This window comes from Schistocerca serialis, chromosome 2, assembly GCF_023864345.2.
Source record: "Schistocerca serialis cubense isolate TAMUIC-IGC-003099 chromosome 2, iqSchSeri2.2, whole genome shotgun sequence".
Taxonomy (NCBI): domain Eukaryota; kingdom Metazoa; phylum Arthropoda; class Insecta; order Orthoptera; family Acrididae; genus Schistocerca; species Schistocerca serialis.
The window spans coordinates 540,967,077-540,987,059 of NC_064639.1; the positions used below are offsets into that span (position 1 = coordinate 540,967,077).

The window sequence follows — 19,983 nt, forward strand, 5'->3', positions numbered from 1 at the left end:
GCTCTACAGCAAACGACCCTAACGATTTCCCGTATTGACCCAATGCCATCGTCAATAATGGCTGCAGTGGGTACTGAATCATCAATATTGGATGGCGGATCAACAGAAAATTGTCACCTGGTTGGATGAATCACATTGCTTGTTATACCAGGTCAGGGTGTGCGTATAGTGTCGAAATTGAGATACAAGCCGACTTAGACAAAATTTCCAGTTAGTGTGAGGAATAGCTGCTAGTCTTAAATGTGGAAAAATGTAACATAATGCGGATGAGTAGGAAGAACAAACCTGTAGTGTTCGGATACTGTACTGCTAGTGTCCAGCTTGACACAGCCAAGTCGTTTAAATATCTGTGCAACGAGCGTGTGAAAACCGTGGTAGGGAAGCACCACATATAGGTCACTGGTGCGACCTATTCTTGGGTACTGCACAAGTGTTTGGGATCCGTCCTAGGTCGGATTGAATTAAGGCATCGAAACAGTTTGGAGGAGGGCTGCTATATTTGTTACCGGTAGGTTCGAACAAAACGTAAGTGTAACGGAGACGCTTCGGGAACTGAAATGGGAATCACAGCAGGAAAGGCAGCGTTTTTTTCGGGCAACACTATTAAGAAAATTTAGAGAACAGGCATTTGAAGCTGGCTGCCGAACGATTCTGTTCCAGCCAGCATACATCGCGCTTAAGGACCACGAAGATAAGATACGAGGAATTATGGCTGATGCGTATAGTCGTTTTTCGCTCGCTCGATTTGTGAGTGTAACAGGACGGGAAATGACGAGTGCTGGTACAGGTTACCTTCTGCCACACGCCTTACGGTGGCTCGCGCATTATCTATGTACATGTAGACGTAGATGATGGTATTTGGACACGCTGTCATCCAGAAATTTGGCTGCATGAACCATGCACTGTGCCACAAGTGTAGGCCAGTGGATTCAGTATTATGCTGTGCGCGACATTTACTTTGGCTTCGTCGTAGTAATCGACGGCACCGTGACAACTGTGCAGTACGTGAACATAATTGATGAACACCTGCTTCAATTCATGCTTGACGTCTTCCCTAGTGGTGATGGTATATTTCCGCAAGATAACTTGTAGAATTACTTTCCTTAACCACAACTAAAATTCGCGCGAAGTTTTCTTGTACACATGGGATATAAAATCAAAAGAATAAAAATCTTTAATCACACGACATATAAATATCAATGTACAGGATTTCCATAATTACATTTCTACTGCAAATCGTACTTAAGTTCCTGGCAGAGGATCCATCGAACCACCTTCTCTATTATTCCAATCTCGAACAGCACACGGAAGAAACGAACACCTATCTCTTTCCTTGCGACGCCCGATTTCCCTTATTTTATGACGATGATCGTTTCTCCCTATGTAGGTCGGCGTCAACAAAATATTTTCGCATTCGGTGCAGGAAAGTGATCGAAATTTCGTTAGAAGATCCGGGCCCAACTAAAAACGTCTTTGTTTTAATGATGTTCACCCCAAATCCTGTATCACGTCAGTGAAACTCTCTCCTCTATTTAGGCATTCTACAAAACGTGCTGCTCGTCTTTGAACTTTCTCGATGTACTTCGTTAATCCTATTTGGTAAGGATCCTAGAACGCGCAGCAGTGCTCCAAAAGAGGACGGACCAGCGTAATGCAGGTAGTCTCTTTGGTAATCTGTTACGTTTTCTTTCTGCCAATAAAACGCAGTCTTTGGTTTGCCTTCGCCACAATATTTTCTATGTGCTCTTTCCAATTTAAGTTATTCGTAACTTTAATTCCTACTTATTTGGTGAAATTTACGACCTTTAGATTTGATTTATCGTGCAGCCGAAGTTTAACGGATTCCATTTAGCACTCATAACAATGACCTCACACTTTTCATTATTTAGAGTCAGTTTCAAAACGCTGTAGAAAGAGAACCACTGCTGAGAATGCTATCTCTGTAGGAGCAGTGGAAACATCATGGGGGACAAAAAGCTAACGAAAATTTGACTAAGAGACGGGGCTGTAAATGTCAGAATATGTGTACCAATAGACGCGAGGCATACAGCTGTTCCTCAGTTTATATGAAGATGGTATCTGTTCTTTCGGACATGTTTGAAAGAACAGATACCATTTTCATATACTCTACGGGCCATTAAAATTGCTACACCAGGAAGAAATGCAGATGATAAACGGGTATTCATTGGACAAATATATTATACTAGAACTCACATGTGATTACATATTCACGCAATGTCAGTGCATAGATCCTGAGAAATCAGAACCCACAACAACCACCACTGACCGTAATAACGGCCTTGATACGCCTGGGCATTGAGTCAAACAGATCTTGGATGGCATGTACAGGTACAGCTGCCCATGCAGCTTCAAGACGATACCACAGTTCATCAAGAGTAGTGATTGGCGTATTGTGACGAGCCAGTTGCTCAACCACCATCGACCAGACGTGTTCAATTGGTGGGAGGTCTGGAGAATGTGCTGGCCAGGGCAGCAGTCGAACATTTTCTGTTTCCAGAATGGCCCGTACAGGACCTGCAACATGCTGTCGTGCGTTATCCTACTGAAATGTAGGGTTTCGCAGGGATCGAATGAAGGCTAGAGCCACGGGTCATAACACATCTGAAATGTAACGTCCACTGTTCAAAGTGCCATCAGTGCGAACAACAAGTGACCGAGACGTGTAACCAATGGCACCCCATACCATCACGCCAGGTGGTACGCCAGTATGGCGATGACGATTACACGCTTCCTATGTGCGTTCACGGCGATGTCGCCAAACACGGATGCAACAATCATGATGCTGTAAACAGGACCTGAATTCATCCGAGAAAATGACTTTTAACCCCAGCCATGGTCTCCGAGCTGATAGTCCATGCTGCTGCAAACGTCGTCTAACTGTTCGTAGAGATGGTTGTTGTCTTGCAAACATCCTCATCTGTTGACTCAGGGATCGAGACGTGGCTGCACGATCCGTTGCAGTCATGCGGATAAGATGCCGTCATTTCGACTGGTAGTGATACGAGGCCGTTGGGATCCAGCACGGCGTTCTGTATTACCCTCCTGAACCCACCGATTCCATATTCTGCTAACAGTCATTGGATCTCGACCAACGCGAGCAGCAAGGTCGCGATACGATAAACCGCAATCGTGATAGCTACAATACGACCTTTATCAAAGTCGGAAACGTGATGGTGCGCATTTCTCCTCTTTACACGAGGCATCACAACGTTTCACCAGGCAACGCCTGTCAACTGCTGTATGTGTATGAGAAATCGGTTGGAAACTTTTCTCATGTCAGCAAGTTGTAGGTGTCGCCACCGGCGCCAACCTTGTGTGAATGCTCTGAAAAGCTAATCATTTGCATATCACAGCATGTTGTTCCTGTCGGTTAAATTTCGCGTCTGTAGCACGTCAGCTTCGTGGTGTAGCAATTTTAATGGACAGTAGTGTAGATAAGGTTTTCCGGCCAATGATCTTCTTCAGTGCGGATGCACTCGCATTGCCCGAACTCTTACGGGAATCGGAAGATTGACTGCTGTGATTGATGAGTATAGTGGCAGGGGCACTACAAACGTAGTGTTTTGGACAATAAGCTGAGAATGTGGGTCTCACGCGGAGCGTGCCAGAGATAAGTCCCTATAGCCGCACTATCCTCTGTGTCCTCGGTGGCTCAGACGGATAGAGCGTCTCTCATGTAAGCAGGAAATCCCCGGTTCGAGTCGCGGTTGTGGCACGCAATTCCAACTGTCCCTGTTGATATTTATCAACGCCTGTAAGCAGCTGAAGGCCTAGATTTCATTGTAAGTTCGTTCCTCTGTTTGTGCTCAATTTGCGTGCGAGACGCCCAACATGGCTGTCTCCATGAAGCACCGCTCGCTGCTGGTAAAGTTCTTTTACGAAAACGGTGATTGTGCGGCAGAAGTTCCGGACACTCAAGGACACGAAAACAGGTATTGGTCTGATGTCTGCTGAGGTCTTGAGAAAATGATTACAAAATTCGAAATGAGAGGTTCTTTTCAAGTCCATGTGGCAGAGGGAAAAAAGCAGTTGATCCGACGTCAGTCAAAGATGTGCCCACAGCTTTGCAGGAGGGGTCGAGAGTATTTTTCCAAACATGTGGTGCACGAGGATATGGCCCAACGTTGGAAATGCCTTGGAGCACAGTACATAAAATCCAACGAAACATTCGGCACTGCTATTCATACAAAATTACCCATGTTCAGAGTTCCTTTTTGCTGACCTACCAGCGATACAAACATTCTTTAAGGACTTTCTTGCACGCATTGAAGTGGACAATGAATATCCATGGACAGACGAAGCCCATTTCCATCTCCAAGGGAATGTCAATATGCAGAATTGCAGAATATGAGCAACGGAAAGTCCTCTCACACATCAAACGGTAGTACTTCACTCTGCGAAGGCGACTGTGTGGTGCGGGTATTTATCGTAGGACTGTATGTTTTCGAGGAGAAGAGTCCTATTGGTCCTTTTACCTGTACCGTCACTGGCAAATGGTGACAGTCTCTTGCGCTCCAACGTCGTTCCAACGTTTCAACACCGTTTATAAAGGAAATCGTTTCAAATTAGTAAGTTATTGCCCCTCTAGCATGTCTATAGGATCTGTTCACAGATATGAGCTCAAAATTTGCCAAAGAGTTACGCGAATATCCTGTAATGGTAGATTCAGTTAATGATAAATTGCTATAAAATTTGTTGAGATCACTAGACTGTTGACATTTTGAACAGGTACTGTAGAGAGAAAGTAATCATTCAGTTTGAATACATATATCTGCAATGTACAGGGCTAATATAAATTATTCATTTTTTACAAAGTTCACAATTTTCAAAAATATTAAATGTTCAAATATGATTGATTCATGAGTAAAATGGTAAAATCACAGAGTTTACACTGTGTCCACTGTTGGCGATACGACGGTGTCTTGACAAAATGATGACAAAGCACGAAAACAGTTTTTTTGTTGGAATTTGTGTGATGTTTATGTGTTACAACAACGCAATTTTCATTCACAAGGAATTATCGAAAAGAAGTGCCATGCAACCAGAGCACTGTGCATTGGTATCAACAGTTTACGGACACTGGTTGTCTCTGTAAACAAAAAACTACTAGTTGACCAAGTGTTTCCGATGCAACCATGTAGAGAGTGAGGAAAAGTCTCTTACGCAGTCCTAAAAAAATCAGCGGCCCATGCAAGTCACGAACTTCAAATACCACAGCAAATTCTGGGGAAGATTCTTTGTTGGTGGTAACATTTCATACTGCAGTGTCTGCAGCTCATTTAACAGTTTAAAATAGCACTTTCTGTTTTGCATCACAATGCAGGTAGCACTTGAGACAGAACATTTAGTCTCCAAGCTCATATTCAATGATGAAATGCCTTCCATTTATCTGGAAAGGTTAATCATTGAAATGTGAGAGTGTTAGGCACTGAAACTCCTCATCAAATTGTGGTGCATGAACAAGATTATTGGTATTATCCTCATAAGGGCGCCAATGTTGGTGGCTGCTGCCGCTGTTGTCACCCCTCTACTGAACTCAATGAGAAGAAAATGTCGTAAATGTTCCAATTTCTCCATTTGGCACTCCATTTTCTAGCACCTACAGCTCCATTCACTATCTGAAATTGACAATATGTAAATACTATAAATAAACACATAGTAAGCGGAATATTAACACGCAAAACGGGAACGGTACGGTCCTATGCACGAACCTAATACATCCTACAAGCAGCGATCACCTCTCAGCTTGGAGTGCAAGCTCCTGCCGTTTCACTGTGCATTGGACCATTTACATGAAAGGAATCTGTACATACGTCTCTTTGTTTAGCTATTTACAAGAGTGCTGGTCCAAGCTCCTCCTATGAATGTACCTTTATCATGAGACACACTGAATGACATTTACAAATCGTGAGAACTATACAGTTAGGCTTAGAGCTTCAGGAAGGTGGTTATTTGGTACTGAATCATGTTCACAGGAATGCACAGCACTTACAAGATATCATAGTTACCTTCGTCTGTTAAATTACTTGTTTATAAAGTCGACGTCTGAAATATCATCCTTTGACCAATTTCAGGTAGAACACAGTCCAGTTTTAGTGTTTTAGCCAAAGTGGGTAATTACAGTCGTGGATTTTATAAATAAATAATTTTATCGAAGGCGACAATCATGTCTTTTAAAAGAACTGTAGAAAAGTCTTGAGTGGTAGCGTAGCGCCAGGCGTTACAGCTGGCACTCCGTACTCACCGTTGCTTGTGAGGCCCCAACCAGAGACGATTGCGTCCCAGCCGGCGAAGCTCTCGCTGGCCTGTGCCTTCGACGGTAGCCTGATCGGTGTCACGTAATCTGCAGAGAAGAAACAAAGAAGTTGTCATTAGACTCTAGTGTGCTTTGCTGCGGGAAACAGAGTGCATCAGTTTCGTTGAAATGGCTCTGAGCACTATGGGACTTAACATCTGATGTCATCAGTCCCCTAGAACTTAGAACTACTTAAACCTAACTAACCTAAAGACATCACACACATCCATGCCCGAGGCAGGATTCGAACCTGCGACCGTAGCAGTCGCGCGGTTCCGGACTGAGCGCCTAGAACCGCTAGACCACCGCGGCCGGCCATCAGTTTCGTGTATAAACTACAGGGACATAAACATCGAAATATATTTGGTAACTGTTCTTTGTGAAATTCCGTAGTCAACGTTTCTCAACAGTCCCCTTTCTAACGTGACCTTGTCTATTTACGTCCTGCCGAGTAGTTAGCGTCTTTGACCATAACATGTAAGTTCGATTCGCACGACCCGTACGATGGATTTTCGGTTAGTGTGTGGACTAAGTGAAGCTGCACTGACCGTCACGAAGACAACTGCACAGTCGAACCTTGTTGGCAGATTGAAACTGCGTGCCAGACCCGGACACGAACCCACTACTTTGCCTTTCGCGGACAGTCCTCATACGGACTGACATATCCAAGCACGAATCACGACCAACCCCCACAACTTCCCTTCCGCCAGTATTTGCGACCTACTTTTAAAACTTAACGAGGTGCTCTTGCGTAACCTAATGGACTAGTACTCTTCAAATAGAGGGTATTTCGGAGAAAAAGGGTAGCCACGGCCTCGGATATTATTTCCAGAGTAAATCTTTCACTCTGTAGCGGTGTGTACGGTGGCTGTAAACCTCAAAATTTCGAGTTCTGATCCAGTATACAGTTTTAATCAGCCATGAACTTTCAGAACAACGTGCACTCCAATGCGTAACGAAAGATTTATTTCGGAATTCAGGAGATATTTGAAGAACTAGGGGCTTCGACTTGAGGAAGAGAATATTGCGGACCAGGAACGCAATGAGCTGACCTCACACCCCTCGGTACAAATACTCTACGAGTGCACAGATGAGCAAAACTCAAGGGCGAAAGTCATTTTCGTATGATGTACCAATGCCAAGTAACATATCCTGATAAAATGTGAACTATGAGTAGAAAGAACTATTGCAATAAAACACGTAAGTGTATTTTCAATAGCAAAGATAAGATCCAGTTATTAACCAAGAATGCGTATACAAAATTACCTGTTCTGATTGTGACAAATTTTACATTGGCCAGTCAGGAAGAGGCATATCAACTAGCCTGGCTGAATACAAACGCAGCTGGAGGTTGCAGAATTCTAACTCCGTATTTGCTGAGCAAGTTCTGAGTGAGGGTCACAACAACCAGCCAGACTCCCACGTCCCTCACTTAGCAAACAAAGGCCAAACACTCAACCTGCCGCAAGCCTTGGAAATTAACAAACATCTAGCTCACAGTCCTGATGTAATCCTAAATGATAAGACACAGCTCAACAGTTCCCCTCTACTAAACTTCACACAATCATCTCTGTGTTTCATTACTTCCCACACTGTCTGCTCCTACATATTCCAATTTTCCAATATTGATTAAGTTCTTTTATTTTATTGAAACTGTCTACGTCATCCATGTCAATTGTTAAGGCTTTCTTCTATATGGTAACTGTTAATCTTTCCATGTTTAATACCTTTTGCAGTTGTCTCATCAAATATTTTTTTATTTTACTTGGTTCATTTATTTAATGCAAACTGTTACATAGTCACAGTTTTGAGTGTAATGTTAATGTTTTTCCTGTTTGCTCCTTTTGTATTCGTGTATTGCTACTCTCAAAGATTGCATTAACGGTGTGTTCCCTCACATTCCTCCATTTTCTTCCATTTGTTCGTTTCTGTTTATCTTACTGATATTGCTTAAGTTCTTTATATATTCTGTAGCTACATTGATAATTCTTTCTTCTTTTAATTGGTTTGTGTAGCACTCGCCATGTTTTACACCTCCTGAAGTAGGCTTGTCAAGTACTAATTTTATTTTATTAGTTTTGTTTATTGATAGAAACTGTCATGTTGGCATATTGTTCCTACTTAGTGTTAAAGTTTTTTACCTGTCTACTACGATTTTATTTTTATTTATTTACATTTCAAATGTTTTACTTTTTATATTGCATTACCATCAAACTGTCAAAGATGTTACTTATTGAATGTTTCTGCTTCAATTTAGACGTGTAACTTCTCTTCCAATGTTGTTTACAAACATTGTAACTTCTTTGGTGACAATTCTCAGTAACTGTCTGAAGATGGCCTTGTAAGCCAAAAACCGGTTAAAACAATAAAAGTAATATTGTAGAACAAAAGCAAACTAGTGCTTTTCATTTATTAGTATCTGAAAGAAATACGCAATGAGAGGAACAAATATTACATTTGTATTCCAATACGATAATTTCACTGATGTCATCGCGACTCCTGACGGACCCCTGGATATTTAAAAATGCCGAACATCATCATAATAGCGTGTGTGATCATACATGACAGCAGTACATGCTCCTCAATGTGCTCCCATGCTGGCCACAAGGTTGGTAAGGGGATCACGTGACCAGGCGTTCCGTTTCTCCACCTGCGCGACTGACAACGGCTGGATTGTCATTCGTGCATGTGGACATGCTGCAAAGTGTCTCCCCTATGTATCCCACACGTGCTTGAGGGAAACAGTCAGGCCAGTCCAGTCATCAAGTAGCTTCTCGTTCTGAGAGCTCCTCAACCTGCGTAGATCGACGCGGTCGCAAGTTGCCATCCATAAAAACGAATTCAAGGCAGACTGCACTGCTGAAAATACGGACATGGGGATGGGGTACAGGGTCACAATAAAGTAAATTGAGGAATGTACAGTGTTGAAAGATTTGGAGGTCAGTACCCGCACGCAACGTTATGCATCTCCACACTGTTAACACCTGCACCACCAAACCGATCATCGTCGACAGTGGTGAACGTATCCTCATTTATTGCACGCAGGAACAATCTACTGCAGCACCTCCACATGGACCAGTTGTCAACCGTAGTGGTTGAGGAAAAGTAACGCCCTGCCAAAAGAACCTCTTACCAACCTTACGACTAGCGTGAGAGCACGTTGCAGACATTCATTTCTGTCATTGGTGATCACACACCCTATTAAGAACCATGTCCCGCCTTTTGTAATTTCCAGGGAACTATCATGAATCGCGGTGGATTAGTAAAACTATTGTCTTAGAATGAAAGTGTAATTTCTGTTCGTCTCATTGCATACTTCTTTCAGATACCTTACACGCCATATTGTAGCAGTTCTTTCTATGCGCTGTCCACTTTTGGTCAAGCTATGTTATTTGGCAATGACACATCATGCGAAAGTTTCTTGCGTCTGGCCCACTGGTGTACGTCATTGTTCACAGGTGGTGACACATCGGTGAAACATGAAATCTTTATTATTGTTATTACTATTATAATGTTTGCTCCCTCCCCCAATTATTTCCTTAGTCAAAAAACGTGTACTGGTACGTGACTCGAGGCCAATGACAGGCTCTTAGAAGATGATTGCTCTTGACGTTCAGCTGCACCGACCAAAATGTAGCAGACTGACGAATTCCAATTAGACTTCTGAGTTTGATGTCGTATATATATAAATGAGAGAGGAAGGGATCATCTGTCTATAATAGAAACACAATCATCTTTATTATCATAAATCATCCACATATAAATTACCCACTGAGATAAGCAGACGAACATTTCAAAAACGGACATGGGATTGTAACTGTGAAATCTAACTTTGGTACGGGTTAATGAGTACGATAAAAACATGATTATGAGAATAAATCGTCGATATGGTCAATGATTGAAAGAATGGTTATTGGTTTAGAGAATTAACCCAGAAAGACAAATACGAACACCAGTAAGATCGGCAGTGTGCTTGATGGAAGCAACGAACTGGCTGCGAAATTTTAAAACTGTGCACTTAGTCACTGATGGCAATTAACTAATATCGTGCTCCTACCGTATTGGCGACCATTCTTACTACACTCATGCAGTGCGACGGTGGAAGGCAGTGACAGTAACGACTGGGAATTCTGTCCAGCTCACTCTGTGTACTCACTACTATGCTACATCCTTCTATACTACAGCTAGTCTCCTCTGGCAGCAAATCATTACTCTTTGATCAGTGGCCTATAATTGTTCCCTGGCTTAACACTCTGAAACTTAGTTGTTTCTGGCAAAATAGGAATCTCGCCGACGCCTAGCAGCAGACTTCCCGAGGTCTGACCTTACTATTATTAACCAGTGGTGTGGTGTGATGGGGAAGCCAGAAAAACTCTCCCACCCTATGGCAAAGTTCTGAAGCTGATTAATTGAAAGGCATACAAGAAGACACACACGAGAAATCGTGAACTCAACAGAAATAAACACTATGAGCCAGTCAGAAAGCCTGTTACAACGATGTAAAATGAACGTTCTTCCGTGGCATGGCTGCCAAGGCAAATGGTGATTCTCATGCTGCACCACCTCTGAAGGGCTGCACTTGGCTTAGATTCTTATCTGTCTTATAAGGGTTCTTCGCTGTTTCTTGAACAATGCTGCTTTTTGGCAGATATAGCGAATTCCACTTTCGACTACCTGCACTGAAAGTCAACCCTCAGCAAGGGAACACATTTCTCCCAGCGGCCTTAAGTGAAGTTCTATGTTTCCCCATCTTTCAGGCCTGCAGAAAAAATAACAAAGACCTCATCATAATAAAAGAAAGGAAGGAAAGAAGCAATTGACTCGGCAGTCACTGGTAGTACTGAATACTGTCTGCAGTTACATGCGGATCAAGATATCTACTATATTGACCAAAGGGGATGGCATATATCATCATGAAATACACTCCGGGAAATGGAAAAAAGAACACATTGACACCGGTGTGTCAGACCCACCATACTTGCTCCGGACACTGCGAGAGGGCTGTACAAGCAATGATCACACGCACGGCACAGCGGACACACCAGGAACCACGGTGTTGGCCGTCGAATGGCGCTAGCTGCGCAGCATTTGTGCACCGCCGCCGTCAGTGTCAGCCAGTTTGCCGTGGCATACGGAGCTCCATCGCAGTCTTTAACACTGGTAGCATGCCGCGACAGCGTGGACGTGAACCGTATGTGCAGTTGACGGACTTTGAGCGAGGGCGTATAGTGGGCATGCGGGAGGCCGGGTGGACGTACCGCCGAATTGCTCAACACGTGGGGCGTGAGGTCTCCACAGTACATCGATGTTGTCGCCAGTGGTCGGCGGAAGGTTCACGTGCCCGTCGACCTGGGACCGGAACGCAGCGACGCACGGATGCACGCCAAGACCGTAGGATCCTACGCAGTGCCGTAGAGGACCGCACCGCCACTTCCCAGCAAATTAGGGACACTGTTGCTCCTGGAGTATCGGCGAGGACCATTCGCAACCGTCTCCATGAAGCTGGGCTACGGTCCCGCACACCTTTAGGCCGTCTTCCGCTCACGCCCCAACATCGTGCAGCCCGCCTCCAGTGGTGTCGCGACAGGCGTGAATGGAGGGACGAATGGAGACGTGTCGTCTTCAGCGATGAGAGTCGCTTCTGCCTTGGTGCCAATGATGGTCGTATGCGTGTTTGGCGCCGTGCAGGTGAGCGCCACAATCAGGACTGCATACGACCGAGGCACACAGGGCCAACACCCGGCATCATGGTGTGGGGAGCGATCTCCTACACTGGCCGTACACCACTGGTGATCGTCGAGGGGACACTGAATAGTGCACAGTACATCCAAACCGTCATCGAACCCATCGTTCTACCATTCCTAGACCGACAAGGGAACTTGCTGTTCCAACAGGACAATGCACGTCCGCATGTATCCCGTGCCACCCAACGTGCTCTAGAAGGTGTAAGTCAACTACCCTGGCCAGCAAGATCTCCGGATCTGTCCCCCATTGAGCATGTTTGGGACTGGATGAAGCGTCGTCTCACGCGGTCTGCACGTCCAGCACGAACGCTGGTCCAACTGAGGCGCCAGGTGGAAATGGCATGGCAAGCCGTTCCACAGGACTACATCCAGCATCTCTACGATCGTCTCCATGGGAGAACAGCAGCCTGCATTGCTGCGAAAGGTGGATATACACTGTACTAGTGCCGACATTGTGCATGCTCTGTTGCCTGTGTCTATGTGCCTGTGGTTCTGTCAGTGTGATCATGTGATGTATCTGACCCCAGGAATGTGTCAATAAAGTTTCCCCTTCCTGGGACAATGAATTCACGGTGTTCTTATTTCAATTTCCAGGAGTGTATGTTCTGTGAGAGTTTTGGGGAAAAAGTGCCATGTAACAATTGACCGTATGTTAATCTCTTACTTCTCTTTCACACTGATCACTGCCATCTCTGTGTATCGTGTAATTTGGTCAGCCTCATACATAATTGCCACCAAAATTTAGCACAATACAGAACTGGAATAGGAATATAGACATTACACAGCAGGACTCTAAATAGCGATTCTTTTGGTATTATTAACTTTCATTAGATAGGACCAAACAGTTCAGTCGGCCTATGTCCAGTTTATGGGTTGTTTAGCCAATTGAATTCATGCAGCTTTAGGTACCAGAGTGAGCAATAGTTCCTTCTGCGAGGTTCCCAGCTTCATATGTCTGTTGCATGGAGTTTCTTCACAGTATTTGCTTAAGAACTGCTTGAGATGGACCTGCACTTACTGACAGCACAATGTTAGTCGGGCTAGGAACTTTTTGCTTCTGACATTAATATCCAGTCCCCTGCCAGTTAGGATTATTCTATAACAACTGATCTTAGGAAATGCTACATCGCTGCAATTGGTGCACCATCCCTTGAGGACATGCTAAAAATTTCGCAGTGATACATAAACAAATTGGGAATTTTTTTTTCTCTGTTTGATTATGGCATGTAGAATCACGGTATCTCCTTTCTGCAAGTTTGCAGCCTGTCTCGTCTGATGTCATGCAATAGAGTGGTACATACACACTGCTTCACTGCCATGGCACATCAAGGTGGAGTGTCACATGAACTTCTGGTATCAATTCTACACCACCACAGCGCTCCAAAGTGAGCAGCGTGCTCTTTTATGTGGGTCGCTAATTATTGTGGGTGAACTTTACAACTTATCATACCACCTCTACAATAGACGAACTGCAACACAGATCGTACCTGAACATACGTTTACTGTGTGATGCATGGAAGAAGTTACTTATGTGTTAAAAGTCCATTCATCGAAGTAACGTTGGAAAAATAACTGCATAGATGCCTCTGGGCGAGATATAATTAACCTTACTCACTGTCTCGAGGGAGTAATATGTAGGGATTCTGGACAACATTGTATACCAGGGACTGAAACTGCCTCTCTACATCTACATCTACATCTACATCCATACTCCGCAAGCCACCTGACAGCGTGTGGCAGAGGGAACCTTGAGTACCTCTATCGGTTCTGCCTTCTATTCCTGTCTCGTATTGTTCGTGGAAAGAAAGATTGTTGGTATGCCTCTGTGTGGGCTCTAACCTCTTTGATTTTATCCCCATGGTCTTTTCTCGAGATATAAGTAGGAGGGAGCAATATACTGCTAGACTCCTCGGTGGAGGTATGTTCTCGAAACTTCAACAAAAGCCCGTAGCGAGCTACTGTGCGTCTGAGCGCCTCTCTTGCAGAGTTCTCCACTGGAGTTTATCTATCATCTCCGTAACGCTTTCACGATTACTAAATGATCCTGTAACGAAGCGCGCTGCTCTCCATTGGATCTTCTCTATCAACCTTATCTGGTATGGATTCCACACTGGTGAGCAGTGGGCGAACAAGTGTACTGTAACCTACTTCCTTTGTTTTCGGACTGTATTTCCTAAGGATTCTTCCAATGAATCTCAGTCTGACATCTGCTTTACCGACGATTAATTTTATGTGGTCATTCTATTTTAAATCACTTCTAATGACTACTCCCATATAATTTATGGAATTAACTGCTTCCAGTTGCTGACCTGCTATATTGTAGCTAAATGATAAAGGGTCTTTCTTTCTGTGTATTCGCAGCGCATTACACTTGTCTACATTGAGATTCAATTGCCATTCCCTGCACCATGCGTCAATTCGTTGCAGATACTCCAGCATTTCAGTACAATTTTTCATTGTTACATCCTCTCGATATACTACAGCATCATCCGCGAAAGCCTTAATGAACTTCCGATGTTATCCACAAGGTCATTTATATATGTTGTGAATAGCAACGGTCCTACGACACTCCCCTGCGGCACACCTGAAATCACCCTCACTTCGGAAGACTTCTCTCCATTGAAAATGACATGCTGCGTTCTGTCAACTAGGAACTGTTCAATCCAATCACATAATTGGTCTGATAGTCCATATGCTCTTACTTTGTTCATGAAAGGACTGTGGGGAACAGTATCAGACGACTTGCGAAAGTCAAGAAACACGGCATCTGCGTGGGAACCCGTTTCTATGGCCCTCTTAGTCTCGTGGACGAATAGCGCGAGCTGCGTTTCACATGATCGTCTTTTTCGAAACCCATGCTGATTCCTACAGAGTAGATTTCTAGTCTCCAGAAAAGTCATTATACTCGAATATAATATGTGTTCAAAAATTCTACAATTGATCGACGTTAGAGATATAGGTCTATAGTTCTGCACATCTGTTGGACGTCCCTTCATGAAAACGGGGATGACCTGTGCCCTTTTCCAATCTTTTGGAACGCTACGCTCTTCTAGAGACCTACGGTACACTGCTGCAAGAAGGGGGGTAAGTTCCTTCGCGTACTCTGTATAAAACTGAACTGGTATCCCATCAGGTCCAGTGGCCTTTCCTAGCAGATTTTCGTGATATACGAGTATACGGTTTCCTTCTTCAAGTCTCTGCCTTTCAGTATTACCTCAAAAACACTCTCGCAAAACCCGGCAAGTCTGTCAACACTCACGCTGTCCTTATACAATCTTCATGAACTGTATTAGTCCAAGCTGTTATGGATCTAAGTGATATTAGTAGTATTCCGTTCTAGCTGAGACAAATTTTTTATAAGTATTATAGCCCTACTTTTGAATCGAGACCTACAATTCGAATTGTATGTAACTGATACTCTGTGGTTATGCCACTTCATTCTATCACAGTATCAATAAGATACTATGTCCGGCTTGCTGACTGCTAACTGTCGAAAGTACGGTGTTCATTGATAAGGCAATAGCCATTTCAAGTGGTGGAAACAATTTTCAGTGTCTTTATTTGACGGGAAAGGGAAGATAAGATGGTAGTGTATCGTATCTGATCTCGTGAGTATACATGCAGGCAGTGGATCAAATATAAAACCCCTATTCAATGCTTCTAAGACTGAGACATTTATAACAGCAATAGTCAGGAAAATTTTATTAGTCACAATATTTTTGTAAACATCCACTTGGGGTGAGCAGTCAGATAGGCACATAGGCACATATCCTTTTCAACAAAAGAAATTTGTAAGAGAAAGTAGTGGAGTGTTCTTGCTGATGCTAGGTAATTTTGTGTGCGTCCGAACTTTTCAGACAGATTCTAGTCAAAAAGGTAATGCAACAGAGTGTCTGTAATAATCATGTATTGCCGAACGTTTAATAGTTCAAAGTCATCATTTCGTTCCTTAGTCGTTGCTTTTGTTAGACTATCAATCTCAATAACAAAATTTTAAGGCAGGGTAACAGCAATCACTATTCCAGAGGCTAGTTGACTTACTGAAATGTTATCTAAATGATAATTTGTTCCCTTTCAGCCACTATTCAAATTTCGGCTATGCAGCCATTTTTCATGGGCTTCATTACTACCCTACTGAAAATAAGGAAGCACTTGACAAATAGCTGGAATACTGCCGAAAAGGAAATAAAACAAGTCAAACGGCGAGTAAGTCATCATTTAGATAATTCCACATGACGGTGACTCCCAAAAGTAGGAAAAAAATTAAATATTGCTTTGCACTGAAAAAGTTAATTGTTTCTCTAACTACGTAAATTCTTTGTTTCTTTTATGACTAATGGTAGTGACAGGGAAATATTTTGCGTGGGCATTCACTAACATTCATGTACGATTGGTTGGGCTTTCATTATGCTGAGACCTTGAAAGTTGTTATAATTTGTCAACTTACATAATCTTCTACTCGCAAGCAATCCTTGCTACCATAGCTACACTTAACCATCAGTTTTCCGTGTACTTACTGGTGCTTCTGCTATACTAGTTTGTCTTAGTCAAGACCTTTGCTGCAAGAGCGGACATAGCCATTGGGAACTGAGAGCACTGCTAAGGCTCACATGGAATACAAGTGTGAAGCAAAATAAAACAACCCCCTTCATTCCTTTCCTTTTGACTCAGTTCTGGAGTGAATGTGTGCTTTTGCTTGTGAGTGATATGGTGTGCTAATTAGAGTGGGCTGCATTGAATTATACTGAGAAATATGGAGAGTGATGTATGAAAGCCGCCTAACTTTACTACGTTAGAAGTAATACCGAGTTTTGTACGTAACATTTCTCTATGTGTCTGTACTGGAGGACGAGGTAATGTTTTCTAAATTTACGAATTACGTGTGCCAAATTTGAAAAGGAAAATTTCAAGGTTACTAAAATAGAACGAACTGCGGAGTGGTATGTGATTATGATTAATGTGGGGCAGTTTACGTTCTCTTTACATGCTGTTTTCGATAGCAATCCAGTTCACAAAGTCAGTATTTCATTAATCAAAGGGGTTCTGCAATTTGTAGTTTTCACTGCCAGCCAATAGAGCAGGTCTTTGTATGGTAGTGGCTCATATTCCAAATGGCTCATGTAGTATTAATCTTATTGTTTCTGTGTAAAACATCAGTATTCTTTGGTCTTCAATATTCACAAGAACAAAGAGAATTTCATACCTTTATTTCCATTAAGTTTCTTTTATCAGTTTAATTAAATGGAATATACTTTTCCTGACCATGGCACTGAGCAACCATTAGGTCACATACTAATGGCTTGTACAGGAATAGTAAGAGTAATGATCTTGTGCTTCCAGCTCAATTGTTACTTCAATTGTAACCATTTCTGATGTTAGACAAACTCCACACACAGAAAGGATTTCTATAATGTTAACTATTTGTTTTCAGTTTCATGAAGTGATGTTTGCCTTCCATTCACCTATTGAAATATAAGATACCTGTGATTACTAAATGTCACCAGATGCTGTCATTTTGTTATGTAAACGCATATTCGTGGTGGAATATTAACTTAGACTGATTATTGTATAACAAACAGTATTAGACACAATTAATCTATAAATGAGAGTGCTGCAATAGAATTCTATAGATAATGTAACAATGTGATATGTTATAAACAATTTTATCAATACTAGACTTCAGTGCATATTGGAAACACTTTTTTTAACATATAATGACAAAGCATTGGAATTAACAGAATTATAAGGAATGAGAATACCAATTTATTTCCAGTGAGAAGTGACACATTTCAGTATCAATAGTTAAGGAGCTACATCTGATGAAACTTAGCTTTAGGAAAACTCTTTATTACATAATATAACGGATTGAAAATAATGATCTATTTTCTGCTGTGTCTCTTACCACGTATAAACTGTTATATATAAATAGTTCTCTGTTATAAATTACATACTACGTACCAACATGTGATTATTGTCGTGGCTTTGTCGTGGCATGTAATACCATCTTACAGTGCATGTGTTTTTAAGATGTACTCTATAAAGTCTGATAGACATGTATGTATGCATTCATCCTTATCAGTTCATTGTGCAGCTGGAGTTTGATAATATTCGCAGTCGCGAATATATTTCTCATATCTTGAGAAAGGCGCTTTCAGTTGTGAATCTAGGAATATGCTACTACTCCCTATGCACAGCTGCAGTAGGTATCGTGAGGAAAAGATTAGAATAATTACAACATTTATTCTTCCCGAAGTCCTTACTTGGATAGAACGTGAAGAAATCCTTGGCAGGCACTTCACAGTGATTTTCAGACTACGGATGTGGATGAAAATGTATGCATCCTGTCCGAAGCTGTGAAAGTTCCCGCTCACTTGTGAAATATGCGTTGAGGCAAAATCAATGATACACCACTAAGGAGTCATTCGAATGGTACGGGAATCCGTAGATGTGATGGACATGTGCGGCCATCACATGATTACACATTCAGAAAAACTGGACGATTTATTCAAGAGAAAGAGTTTCACTAATTGAGCAAGGCTTTAACGTACTGGTTGACCTCTGGACTTATGCTAGCAGTTATTCGATTTGGCACTGATTGATATTCTTTGAAGTCCTCCTGTGGGATATCGTGCCAAATTCTGTACAGTAGGTGCGTTATGTCTTCAAAATCCAGAGCTGGTTGGATGGATTGGCCTGTAATGTTCCGAAAGTTCTCAATTAGGGAGACCTTTCCGGCTAAGGTAGGGTTTGGCAAGCACGCAGACAACAGTAGAAACTCTCGCATTGTATGGGGGGCATTATCTAGATGAAGTGTAAGCCTGGGATGGCTTGTCCTGAAGAGCAACAAAACAGGCTGTAGAATATCGTCGGCGTACCACAGTACTGTGAAAGTGCCGTAGACGTCGACCAAAGGCGTCCTGCTATGAAATGAAATCGCAGCTTGGACCATCACACTTGGCTGTCGCGCCAAGTCAGGCAGCTGTCCCACTGCTGATTGTTGCGTCTCCAGACAAGTCTTCGATGAATGAGATTTCCACTCTGCAGCGGAGCGTGCGCTGATATGAAACTTCTTGGCAAATTAAAACTGTGCACCGCCTATCGAGTGGGTGGTCTGGCACACAGTTTTATTCTCCCAGGAAGTTTCATATCAGCGCACACTCCGCTGCAGAATGAAAATCTCATTCGAAACATCCCCCAGTCTGTGGCAAAGCCATGTCACCGCAGTGTCCATTCTTCCAGGAGTACCAGTTCTGCAAGTTTCGCAAGACAGCTTCTGTGAAGTTTGGAAGGTAGGAGACGAGGTACTGGTGGAAGTAAAGCTGTGAGAACGGCTCGTGAGTCGTGCTTGAGTATCTCGATGGTAGAGCGTTTACCCGCGAAAGGCAAAGCCCCAGCTTCGAGTCTCGGTCCTCCATCCAGTTTTAATCTGCCAAGAAATTTCATGCCTTCGATGGTCGTCGGGGCTTAATTCGAAGCGGGATTCGTCACTGAAGGCAGTTCTACTCCAGTCAGTAGGAATGTAGGCCGAAGACATGCCTGGGGATGTCCCACACAGCCGTGGGATACCAAGCTGATTATCGCCCGCTATATGGCGCAACATCCAGGTGTGAGGGTCCGGGGTGCGATTTTATTTCATAGCAGGACACCATTGGTCGACGTCTACGGCACCTGTACAATAAATCTGCACGCTAACGATATTCTACAGTCTGTTTTGTAGCGCTTCAAGACAAGACATCCCGGCCTTACATTACATCTAGGTAATGTCCATCCGCACGCGGCGAGAGTTTCTGCTGCTTGTCTTCGTGGTTGTGAAACCCTGACTTGGCGAGATAGGTCGCCGGGTACCTCCACAATAGACAACGTTTGGTACATTGTGGACAGCGCCTTCCAACCAGCTCAGGGACCTTACGATCTCAAGCGTCA

The 19,983-nt window shown here is 43.1% G+C and overlaps 1 protein-coding gene across 1 annotated transcript in view; it reads right to left on the bottom strand.

The window, feature by feature from the left end:
- LOC126456191 (brachyurin-like) overlaps positions 1–19,983 on the bottom strand; it is a 67,307-nt gene that overhangs the window by 22,102 nt on the left and 25,222 nt on the right. The window contains exon 5 of the mRNA XM_050091945.1: positions 6,266–6,364. Within this exon, the coding sequence (XP_049947902.1) occupies positions 6,266–6,364 (99 nt within the window). The remainder of the gene's footprint in view (positions 1–6,265; positions 6,365–19,983) is intronic.